The sequence below is a fragment of the Antechinus flavipes genome, chromosome 2, assembly GCF_016432865.1.
Source record: "Antechinus flavipes isolate AdamAnt ecotype Samford, QLD, Australia chromosome 2, AdamAnt_v2, whole genome shotgun sequence".
Lineage (NCBI taxonomy): Eukaryota > Metazoa > Chordata > Mammalia > Dasyuromorphia > Dasyuridae > Antechinus > Antechinus flavipes.
This window is the reverse complement of record NC_067399.1, coordinates 347,433,642-347,446,432: the sequence shown is the minus strand read 5'-3', so window position 1 is coordinate 347,446,432 and position 12,791 is coordinate 347,433,642. Positions and strand designations below refer to the sequence as shown.

The following is a 12,791-nucleotide window of genomic DNA, read 5'->3' as shown; positions in this document are numbered from 1 at the left end:
TGGTTTTGAAAAAAAGAACACCTATGCTCCCCCCGCAAATTCCAAAACCAACTGCTCCCCACCACTAAAACTAAAGAATTCAGTCCCTCATGGCATTTGCCCCTACCAAAAGGTTACTCAAAGGCCAAGACCCAAAAAAGAAGTACTGTAGTAGTGCTGTCCCCATAGTAGAACCCATTCTCTCTGCTACCTAGGTCTCCTTACAACTCCTTTCCATCACTCAAGCTTTGTCGCCAGAAAGCAACCTATATACATATTTAAAACACTAACACTCTCGAGCCTCTCCCCTCAGTCCCCAGCCATGCCAAGCCTGCCACTTATCTTTCAGATGCCAATATAGGCCCCCCACCTTTAGCTTCGAATTTTGGCAGTTATCAAATAACCCTTCCTCAGCTTCCCCCCCCCAAAAAAAAAAATTCATAAAACTGTGAGGAAGGCAAGCTCTTTCCAAGTCAAGTCTTTCGATGATCGAGTGATATCCATAGCTTCATTCCAATCAACCAGAGTCACTTACTGACTTCCTCTCCCCCAACATTCTTAACAGCCAGGCGGAATGTTCGGTCCCGGGGGGAGGGGGGAGCCCGAGGGGGAGAAAGAAAGAAGGGGGAAAGAGATTAAGAAGCCCAGGAGGAGCAGAGGCCCTCGGGACATAGGGGGAAATAATTAAGATAGGCGCAGGATGGCCTGGAATGAAAGTACGGGGTTCAGATTAGACACAGGAGGTGGGATGGTTAGGGCCCAAGGCAAACTGGAGGAGGAGCCGGACCCTGTCCATGGAGGCCCGGTTGAGCCACACAGGAGAGGAGCCGAATGGAATCCAGGGCGGGCGAGCGGCCGAGGTGGAGGGGAAGGGGGAGGGGAGGAAGGGGTTGCAGCAAAACCTGCGGCTGAGACTAGTAGAGCCTGGGAGAAGCCCTGGAGTAGGTCAGGGCTGGCCTGGCCAGAGTACGCGCTGGGTTGGGGCCGATTAGGGTCTGCCTGAAGCTGGGCGGAAGGCCGCGGTGCGGCAGGGGCGGCGAGGAGGGGAGCTCACCTCCGACCCTGTACATGTTGGCGGCCATGTCGGGCTCCGGCTTGGGCTTCGGCTCCGGGGGCGCAGCGCGGCACTGGGGGCTCAAAGGCCTGGCCTGGCCGGGGCCCGGCGCTCGGGATTCGCAGGGTGGCGCGGCGGCTCCTCCAGGTGGGGGAAATGTGCAGGAAAATGGAGGATCGATCGGCTTGGGTGGGGGCGGGGGCGTACGCTTTAAAGGGGCCGCACTCGGGCCGCCGCCGCCGCCGCCGCCGCCGCCGCCGCCGCTGCTGCCGCCGGAGGCCGAGGGGAGGGGGAGGCCCTAGAGACCCATGGGACTGGGCTGGTTGGCTCCAGGCGGCTCCTCGCCTTTCTGCTAGTCCATTCCACACACAGTTGCCGTCCTCCTTCTACAATCTTCTTCCTGCTCCTCCTTCCTCGTCTTCCCTACCCTCTTCCCGCTCCCCCCCTCCCCCCGACCTCTCTTCTCCCCATCTTTCTCCCCTCCTTCTCTTCCCCACTTCCCTTCTCCCTCTCCCTTTTTATCCTCCCTCCTTTTTCCCTTTTTCTCGTTCTCTCCCTCTGCCTCTCCCACTCCCCCCATTCCTCGCTCCCTCTCTTCTTCTTCTTCTTCTTCTTCTTCTTCTTCTTCTTCTCTTCTTCTTCTTCTTCTTCTTCTTCTTCTTCTTCTTCTTCTTCTTCTTCTTCTTCTTCTTCCTCTTCGTCTTCTTCATCTTCCTCTTCTTCCTCTTCTTCCTCTTCGTCTTCTTCTTCTTCTTCTTCTTCTTCTTCTTCTTCTTCTTCTTCTTCTTCTTCTTCTTCTTCTTCTTCTTCTTCGTCTTATCCTTCTTCGTCTTATCCTTCTTCGTCTTATCCTTCTTCGTCTTCGTCTTCTTTGTCTAATTCTTGGTCTTCTTGATCTTCTTCATCGTCCTCGTCGTCTCCTCCTCCTCCTCCTCCTCCTCCTCTTCCTCTTCCTCCTCCTCCTCCTCCTCCTCCTCTCCTCCTCCTCCTCCTCCCCTCCTCCTCCTCCTCCTCCCCTCCTCCCCTCCTCCTCTTCCTCCTTCTCCTCCTCCTCCTCCTCCTCCTCCTCCTCTCCTCCTCCTCTCCTCCTCCTCTTCCTCCTCTTCCTCCTCCTCTTCCTCCTTCTCCTACTCCTCTTCCTCCTCCTCTTCCTCCTTCTCCTCCTCCTCTTCCTCCTTCTCCTCCTCTTCCTCCTCCTCTTCCTCCTCCTCCTCCTTCTCCTCCTCCTCTTCCTTCTCCTCTTCCTCCTCCTCCTCCTCCTCCTCTTCCTCCTCTTTCTTTCCTTCTCTTTCTTTCCTTCTCCTCTTCTTCCTCCTCCTTTTCCTTCTCTCTCTCTCTCTCTCTCTCTCTCTCTCTCTCTCTCTCTCTCTCTCTCTCTCTCTCTCTCTCTCTCTCTCCCTGTCTCTCTCTCCACCCCACCCCCCGCCTTTTTCCCTCTAAACAGTCAGACGCAAAGAAAGCAATAACAACTCAACCTACCCTGCCAAAGACTGTGGATTCCTGTATGTCCTAGCCTTTGCCAAGTGTGTAGTTGGGGTCTCCCTTTCAGCCTTGGAGCCTGGAACTCTGCTCTCCAGAATAAAAGGAAGAGCAAACCAAGCCAGGCCAAGGATACATCACCTCTCAAAATTCATTCATTGCACAAAATTTTTTATGCTAGGTGCGAGGCCTATATATAAGGTAGATGGGTAGATAACTATGAAAACAAAAAAAAGAGGGGGCCCTGATTTCATAGAGCTCAACTTAATGAAGCATGAATAAGATCAGATATAATAATATACAAGGCAGAATGTAATCAAGGCTTTAAGAGAGGAACACAATTCTTAAAGCTCAAAGCAAAATTCATTGACATTCCAAACTATCTTAGAGAAATAATATATTTCTCTGTCTATAATATATATTGGATAATATGGAAGTCCTTTATCAGCCTAATTCTTTCCAAGGAGGCTTAGGTTTCACCTTAAGTTTAGGTTAGTGACCACCTACTCTTCTTTTCTTCAAAGAATTATTTCCGGGGGAAAAATATCACTGAAATTCATAACTTACAAATCATATGATTTTAGAGGTAGAGAGGACCTCAGAAGACCTATGTTTCTACCTGGGGCAGAAATAGAAATTCCCTCTGAACTGCCCTTGGTAAGTGATCATCCAGCCTCTCAAAAACCTCTATTTAGTTATTAAGAATTTATTAAGCTCTTGTCAAGCACTTTAGTAAGTATTACAAAACACAAAGAAAGGCAAAAATGATAGTCAGGGCCTTCTTGGAGCTCACAATCTAATATGAGAGACAACAAGCAAACAAATATGTACAAACAAGCTATTTATAGTAGAAATTAATAACAAAAGGAAGGCACTAGAAGAAGATGGAGTTTTATATGGGACTTGAAGTATGAGAATTGAATAGGGGTTAAGCTTCCAGTTATGAAAATTGAATTAGAAAAATAGAGAAATGAAATCTAAATTAAAAAATTGAAACCTAAGGAAGGAAAGGCTAGATGTGGAACAAGGAAATAAAAATAAAAGGGAAAATGCAATTGGTTGGAAGATTCAGACTTATAAAAAGAAAAGGATAATATAATCAGAGTGGAAATTTAGAATAACAATGGAAAACCACTTACACATGGAGAGGGGTAGATGTAATGCTAAGAATAGGGAAAGAGACTCAGACTTATGTGGGAGAATTAGACTGTTCATATAGGATAGTATTAAGCCAATAGAGAATCAGGAAAAGGATTGAACTACTTCCAAATAAGGTGAAAGCCAAGGGAACCATAATTATGTAATCAGGGTGGGAGATTCACACTCACAGTGGGGACAAGAATTGATTGCAGGCATTCCTATTCTATAGGACACCCACATCTGCAGTTGTGAAATTAAAGGCTTATAACCTCACTCCTTGACTCCAATGGAGTTATTTTTCATAGATTTTGGGGGCCATTCTAGCATCCAAATATCAAGACCGAGATGGGATCACCATCAAAGATCTAGAAGGCTCACCCTGTTGATTTCAATGTCTCTGTATACTGAGGGTGAGATCTCCTCCCATCTGACTGAAATGGGAAGGAGGATGAGGACCTATCCTTTTGAAGCAGAAACTGACATGTTTAGCATTTCTTCTGATTCACAAAAGGGGGAAGAGGAGTTTTCTCCCAAAAAATGTAACATGAATTTGTGTATTTAAATATGTTGTATAAGGTTGAATCACTTTTAATTGATGTGTGCTATCTGGGTATGGGATTTTGGAAGTACATGAACATTAATCTTTGATATTGAAATATTGAAAAAACTAGAAATTGTAAACGGTTTGAATTTGCAGAGTTACGGGAACTATGTTGTGAAATTTCTGTGAAGTCTCATCCAAAGTTATTTAGCTGTTGTCTATGTTCTGAATTTGGGGATTTGTCTTTTTCTCCCTTGGAAAAAGAGATTTACTTGAAGGGTAGGATTTATTGGATTTTATAGTGGAGATTGAAATATGATCAAGCAGGTAAAGGGATGTGGGATCAGAGTGAGAAGAAAACATGCAATTTTCAAACCGTTTTGATCAAGCTACACTAAAGGGATATGTGTGTGGAGGGGAAAGTGTGGGAGTGAGAGGAAGAATGTGGGACCCACAGGTATGAGACCACCGTCTAGTGTGGCCTGCCTCCTTTCCCTTGTTGGTGCTACCAATGTGGAAGGCCCAGCTATTTCAAACATGAATGTCCAGAATTAAAGAAGAGAAGAGAATTCACCTCTTGACTTTTGATGAGGAAGATTAGTGGGGCCCAGAAGTCATTTGTTAGAAAAAGATTTAATTATACAATATGGTTTAGAACTAAAAGTGCAGGACCAACAAGTTATGGTCACTATAAGAAGATAGAATAAGAAGATGGGAGACAAATGGATCCAATGGTCTGGGTAGGGGAGGAGAATGGGGGTGAACTTAACATTCCCTCCCTCTTGCCCCACCCCTCAAATGATTATAATGCACTAGACAACTATATTGATTAGCTTCAGAGATCAAAACTACTGGTTGCTGCTTCAATCAGCATCTGGGCCACCCCTCACATTCAGGACCCTACACATTATTCCCCTCTATACACTCTACTGTCCAACCATACCATAGTAATAATAACTGGGAATGAAAGTTGGAGTAGCTAAACCTATAAAATGGAAGTGGATAACAAAAGGACATAGAAATTAGAATCCAACAATATGTTATTTAGAAGAGATACATAAAGATGCACATAGTTAAAATAAAGACTATAGTAAAATCTGTTTCAACTGAACAAAATAAAACAGGGGTAGCAATCAATATCTCAGATAAAACAAAAGCAAAAATAGACCTAATTAAAAAAATAATCAGAGAAACTCATTTTGCTAAAAAGTATCATAGGCATAAAGTAATATCAAAACATATTACAGAAAAATTTTCAAATTAAGGCCTCATTTCTCAATTATATACTGAGTAAAGAACTGAGTCAAATTTGTAAAAATAAGAGCTAATTCCCTTTTAATGAATATCAAAGGATATGACCAGACAGCTTGCAGAAGAAAAATATGAAAAAAATCAGATGTCCCAAAGAGATCAAAGAAAAAAATACAAAAAATATTTATAGAAGCTTTTTCTGTGATGGCAAAGCGTTGAAAACTGAAGAAATGCTCATCATTTGGGGAAGAAAGGCTTAACAAATTGTGGCATGTGATAGTGATAGAATACTATTATGCTCGATGAAATGAAGGGTTGGTTTCAGGAAAAAAAAAATAACTAAATGAACTGATGCAAAGTGAAGTGGGAAGAACCTGGAGATCATTATGCATAGCAACAGCAATGATGGAATGATGATCAACTGTGAAAGACATGGCTTTTCACCTTAAGAGAGAACTGACTCCAAGTGAAAATTGAACTATACTTTTCTCACTTTATTTTTCTTGCTTATGAAAAAATATGGTTAATATGCACACATATTTTGCATGATTTCACATACGTAATTGATTTCATATAGCCTGCCTTCTCAACGCGTGTGGGACTGTATTGGAAGGAAGAAGAATTTGGAACTCAAAATTTTAAAAGAATGTTAAAAAAGAATTTTTTTGATTTGTTTTGTTTAGGCAATTGGGATTAAGCAATTGCTCAGCTAATATTAAATATCTGAGCCCAGATTTGAACTCAGCTTCTCCTAATTCCATGGCCAGTGCTCTATCCACTGTACCATCTAACTGCCCCAAGAATTTGTTTTTTAAAAAGAAAAGAATAGAGAAAATTAGAAGAAAATTCCAGCTTTGGAATTAAAGGACTGAATTTATTGTCTATTTAAAAGAAGTAAGGAGTAAATAATGGAGCTTTGTGGTTTCATATATAATCCTTTTTTCTCTAATCCTTTATTTATGGCAGTGCTCATATTTGTTAGCGTTTTGTCAAGCTGAGAATAACCAAAAAAAAATACTTTTAAAAAATATTGGGAATATAGACTTTGTGCTCTATTAAGAAGGCACAAGAGCAAGAGTGACAAAAAAATACTAGTAAATGAGACACCAGTTTTGCTCTCAGCAACATGAATGGCTCTAGCTGTTCTGACCTTGTTTCATTTGTTTCCTGCATTATCTGAGCTTTTGTTCTCTTGGTTGAAACAGTGGTGGCAGCATTTTTTGTATCACAACTTTCACCCAGGCTGGGGGTGAAAATGTTAGTCTGGACCATTCATGTACTTGCGTCTTTCTCCCATGCTCATTCCACCTCTATGTAGGTTTTATTCCCCAAGTGGCTTCTTCTTTTACTTCTTTCTTTCAAATAGGAGGAATTAAATTATCATTCAAAAAATTAGTCCCAATAGCTCCTCAGAGGGTAGACTAAAAGGAACATCAAGAATATATTGCTTCTCAACAAAGTGGGAAAACATCTTTACAATTAAAGGTTCTGATAAAGGCCTCATTTCCAAAATATATAGAGAACTGACTCAAATTTATAAAAAATCAAGCCATTCTCCAATTGATAAATGATCAAAGGATATGAACAGACAATTTTCAGATGATGAAATTGAAACTATTACCACTCACATGAAAGAGTGTTCCAAATCACTACTGATCAGAGAAATGCAAATTAAGACAACTCTGAGATATCACTACACATCTGTCAGATTGGCTAAGATGACAGGAAAAAATAATGATGAATGTTGGAGGGGATGCGGGAAAACGGGGACACTGATGCATTGTTGGTGGAGTTGTGAACGAATCCAACCATTCTGGAGAGCAATCTGGAATTATGCCCAAAAAGTTATCAAACTGTGCATACCCTTTGATCCAGCAGTGTTTCTATTGGGCTTATACCCCAAAGAGATACTAAAAAAGGGAAAGGGACCTGTATGTGCTAAAATGTTTGTAGCAGCCCTGTTTGTAGTGGCTAGAAACTGGAAAATGAATGGATGCCCATCAATTGGAGAATGGCTGGGTAAATTGTGGTATATGAATGTTATGGAATATTATTGCTCTGTAAGGAATGACCAGCAGGATGAATACAGAGAGGCTTGGAGAGACCTACATGGACTGATGCTAAGTGAGATGAGCAGAACCAGGAGATCATTATACACTTCGCCAACGATATGGTATGAAGATGTATTCTGATGGAAGTGGATTTCTATGACAAAGAGACCTAACTGAGTTTTAATGGATAAATGATGGACAGAAACAGCTACACCCAAAGAAGGAACACTGGGAAACGAATGTGAACTATTTGCATTTTTGATTTTCTTCCCGAGTTATTTTTACCTTCTGGATCCAATTCTCCCTGTGCAACAGGAGAACTGTTCGGTTCTGCAAATATGTATTGTATCTAGGATATACTGCAACATATTTAACATATATAGGACTGCTTGCCATCTTGGGGGGGGTGGAGGGAGGGAGGGGAAAAAACGAAACATAAGCGAGTGCAAGGGATAATGTAAAAAATTACCCTGGCATGGATTCTGTCAATACAAAGTTATTATTAACTAAAATAAAATTTAAATTAAAAAAAAATTAAAATTGTGGATAACCCCCCCCCAAAAAAAAGAATATATTGCTTCTGGGGCAGCCAGGTAGTGCAGTGGGTAGTGCACCAGCCCTGAAGTCAGAATGACCTAAGTTCAAATCTGATCTCAGACACTTACCATATCTTAGTTGTGTAACCCTAGCCAAGTCACTTAACTCCAATTGCCTTAGGGAAAAATATTGCTTCTAGTGAACATTCATTCCCAAGATTCTTTGAACACCCATATTTTTCCAATGTAAAATATGAGAAACTATGGTTGCTGAAAAACTTACATTGAGCATCACTCAGAGGACAATAAGGATATATATTTATAATCAGAGCAGGGCATCACATGTTACAAACAAAGAATTATGAAGAAAAATTCTTAAAGAATGTCACAGAAATGCATGAGCTGGTTAAAGATGGAAAGAAATCTCTAAATATGAACCTGTGCTTACACACATATATATACATGTATATACCAAAATTTTCATAGCAACACTTTGTGGTAGTAAAGAATAGGAGAAGGGAAGTAAGTACCCATTGAGTAGGGAATGACTAAACAAAATTTGTACATTGTTTAGTTGGAAAGAGCCACGTCCATCAGAATTGATCATCATATGATCTTGTTATGCCATGTACAATGATCTCCTGGTTCCACTCATTTTACTTAGCATCAGTTCATGTAAGTCTCTCCAGCAAAATCATCCTGTGGATCGTTTCTTATAAAAGAATAATGTTCCATAACATTCATATACCATAACTTATTCAACCATTCTCCAACTGATGGGCATTCACTCAGTTTCCAGTTTCTTGCCACTACAAAAAGGACTACCACAAACATTTTTGTACATATGGGTCCCTTTCCCTCTTTTAAGATCTCTTTGGGATATAAGCCCAGTAGAAACTTTGCTGGATCATAAGGTATGCACAGTTTGATAACTTTTTGAGCATAATTCCAAATTTCTCTCCAGAATGGCTGGATCCGTTCACAATTCCACCAACAATGTATTAGTGTCCCAGTTTTCTCACATCCCCTCCAACATTCATCATTATCTTTTCCCGATATCTTAGCCAATATGACAGTAGTATCTCAGAATTGTTTTAATTTGCATTTCTTTGATCAATAGTGATTTAGAGCACCTTTTCATATGACTAAAAAATGATTTTAATTTCTTTACCTAAAAATTGTTCATATCTTTTGACCATTTATCAATTGGAGAATGGCTTGAATTCTTATAAGTTTGACTAAATTCTTTGTGTATTTTAGAAATGAAGTCTTTATCAGAATCCTTAAATATAAAAATGTTTTCCCAATTTATTGCTTCCCTTCTAATCTTGTCAGCATTAGTTTTGTGGGTACAAAAACTTTTCAACTTAATATAATAAAAATTATCTATTTGGTATTCAATAATGAGTTCCTGTTGTTTGATCACAAATTCTTTCTTTCTCCACAGATCTGAGAGGTAAACTATCCTATGTTCTTCTAATTTGCTTATAGTAGCACTACATCTAAATCATGGACCCATTTCATCCTTATCTTGGTATAGAGTGTTAGGTGTGGGTCAAAGCCTAGTTTGCAATTTTCCCAACAGTTTTTGTCCAATAGTGAGTTCTTATCCCAAAAGTTGGGATCTTTGGGTTTGTCAAACACTAGATTGCTATAGTTATGGACTATTTTGTCCTGTGAACCTAACCTATTCCACTGATCGACTATTCTATTTCTTAGCCAATACCAAATGGTTTTGATGAATGCTGCTTTATAATATAGTTTTAGGTCTGGCACAACTAGGCCACCTTCATTGGCATTTTTTTTTTCATTAATTCCCTTGAAATTCTTGACCTTTTGTTCTTGCAGATGAACTTTGTTATTATTTTTTTCTAGATTTGTAAAATTCTTGGAGTTTGATTGGTATAGCATTAAATAAGTAGATTAAATTAGGTAGTAATGTCATTTTTATTATATTCACTCAGCCTACCCATAAGCACTTGATATTTTTCCAGTTATTTAGATCTGACTTTATTTGTTTAGAAAGTGCTATATAGTTCCTGACTTTCCCTTGGCAAGTAGACTCCCAAATATTTCATATTATCCACACTTATTTTAAATGGAATTTTTTTTTGTATCTCTAGTTGCTGGACTCTGTTGGTAATATATAAAAATGCTGATGATTTCTGTGGATTTATTTTACATCTTGCAACTTTACTAAAGTTGTGGGTTGTTTCTAGTAGTTTTTTAGCTGATTCTATAAGATTCTCTAAGTATACCATCATATCATCTGCAAAGAGTGATAATTTGGTTTCCTTATGACATACACTAATTCCTTTAATCTCTTTTTCTTCTCTTATTGTCAAAGCTAGCATTTCTAATACAATACTGAATAGTAATGGTGATAGTGGGCAACTTTGTTTTACCCCTGGTTTTAATGGAAATGGTTCCAGTTTGTCCCCATTACATATGATACTTGTTTATGGTTTCAAATAGATATCAGTGATCATTTTAAGGAAAAGTCCATTTATTTCTATACTGTCTACTATCAAATGCTTTTTCTGTGTCTATTGAGATAATCATATGATTTTTGTTAATTTGGTTATTGATATAGCCAATTATGCTAATAAGTTTCCTAATATTGAACCAGCCCTACATTCCTGGTAGAAATTCTACTTGGTCATAATATATTATCCTGGGCATGACTTTCTGTAATCTCTTTGCTAATATTTTATTTAAGATTTTTGCATCAATATTCATTAGGGAAATTGGTTTGTAATTTTCTTTCTCTGTTTTCACCTTACCTGGTTGTACTATATCTGTGTCATAAAAGGAATTTAGTAGGAGTCCTTCTTTCCCTATTTTTTCAAATAGTTTATATAGTATTGGAATTAATTGTTCTTTAAATGTTTGGTAGGATTCACATGTAAATCCATCTGGCCCTGGAGATTTTTTCTTAGGGAATTAATCAATAACTTGTTCTATTTCTTCTTCTAAAATGGGACTTTTAAATCATTTATTTCCTCTTTTGTTAACCTGGGAAATCTATATGTTTATAAATATTCCTCCATTTCACTTAGATTATCAAATTTATTGACATATAGTTAGACAAAATAACTCCTAATTATTGCTCTAATTTCTTCTTCACTGGTGGAAAGTTCTCCTTTTTCATTTTTGAGACTAACAATTTAACTAAAGGTTTATCTATTTTGTTGGTTTTTATATAAAACCAATTCTTAGTTTTATTTATTAATTCAATAGTTTTCTTACTTTCAATTTTATTAATCTCCCCTTTTATTTTCAGAATTTCAAATTTGGTATTTAATTGAGGGTTTTAAATTTTTTCTTTTTCTAACTTTTTTAGTTGTAAGCCCAATTTATTGATCTTCTCTTTCTCCATTTTATGCAAATAATCATTTAGGAATATAAAATTTCCCTTTATAACCACTTCGGCTGATTCCACAAATTCTGGTATGTTGTCTCATTATTGTCCTCTTGGATGAAGTTATTGATTGTATCTATGATTTGTTGTTTTATTCATTCATTCTTTAAGATTAGATTATTTAGTTTCCAATTAATTTTTGGTCAATTTTTGCTTGGTCTTTTATTGCATGTGATTTTTATTACATCATGATCTGAAAAAAATGCTTTTATTATTTATGGCTTCTGCATTTGATTTTGAGGTTTTTATGTCCTAACACATGGGCAATTTTTGTATAAGTTCTATGCTGCCTAGAAAAAAATATGCTCCTTTCTGTCTCCATTCAGTTTTCTCCAAAGATCTATCAGATCTAACTTATCTAACATTCTCTTTACCTCCTTAACATCTTTCTTATTCATTTTGGGGTTTGATTTATGTAGCTCTGAGAGAACAGGGTGGAGACCCCACTAGTATAGTTTTGCTGTCTATTTTTTCTTGTAACTCTTTTAACTTCTTTCTCTAGAAATTTGGATGCTATACCACTTGGTGCATATATGTTTAGTATTGATATTGCTTCATTATCTGTGGTACTCTTTAGCAAGATATAGTTTCCTTCTTTATCTCAAGTAGATCTATTTTTGCTTTTGCTTAATCTGAGATCAGGATAACTATCTCTGCTTTTTTTACTTCATCTGAAGCATAATAAATTCTGCTTCAGGCTTTTACCTTTACTCTGTATGTATCACTCTTCTTTAAATGTGTTTCTTGTAAACAACATAATGTGGGATTCTGGCTTTTAATCCAGTGTGCTATCTGCTTTTGTTTTATGGGAGAGTTCATCCCATTCATATTCACAGTTAAAATGATTAATTCTATATTTCCTACCATCTTATTTACCCCAAGTTATGCTACTCTCTTTCCCTTCCCCCTTAGCTCCTTCCTAGTATTTTGCTTCTGACCACCACCTCTCTCACATAGCCCTCCCCTTTTAGAGCCCCTCTCCCTTTCTTATATCTTTCCCCTACTATTTCTGTTTTCCCTTCTATTATCCTTTCCACTTTTGTCTCCCACTTCCATAAAGGTGAGACAAGTTTCCCTATGAAACCAAATATGCCTGATATTCTCTCTTTGAGCCAACTCTGATGAGAGTAAGATTCACACAGTGCTCACCCACTTTTCTTCTTTCTCTCAGTTATAATAGGTCTTCTTTGCCTCTTCATGAGATGTAAGTTTCCTTATTTTACTTCCATTTTCCTCTTTTTCCAATGCAATCCCCTTTTTATCTCATTTTTCATATTCTCATAATAAAATCAAAATACACCCACACTCTCTAAGTATACCGATAACAGAAATATAGTTC

The 12,791-nt window shown here is 38.4% G+C and overlaps 1 protein-coding gene across 5 annotated transcripts in view; it reads right to left on the bottom strand.

Moving 5' to 3' along the window:
- Nucleotides 1-1,503, bottom strand: part of MTA1 (metastasis associated 1) — a 255,336-nt gene extending 253,833 nt beyond the window's left edge. For 3 of the 5 annotated variants that reach the window (XM_051977993.1, XM_051977995.1, XM_051977996.1), the window contains exon 1: nucleotides 1,034-1,496. In XM_051977993.1, coding sequence (XP_051833953.1) covers nucleotides 1,034-1,061 — 28 coding nt within the window. In that variant the 5' untranslated portion in view covers nucleotides 1,062-1,496. Of the gene's footprint in view, nucleotides 1-1,033 lie in introns of all 5 variants that reach the window. The other 2 variants (XR_007950699.1, XM_051977994.1) reach the window with 2 other exon arrangements.
- Between the last annotated feature and the right edge of the window lie 11,288 nt (nucleotides 1,504-12,791).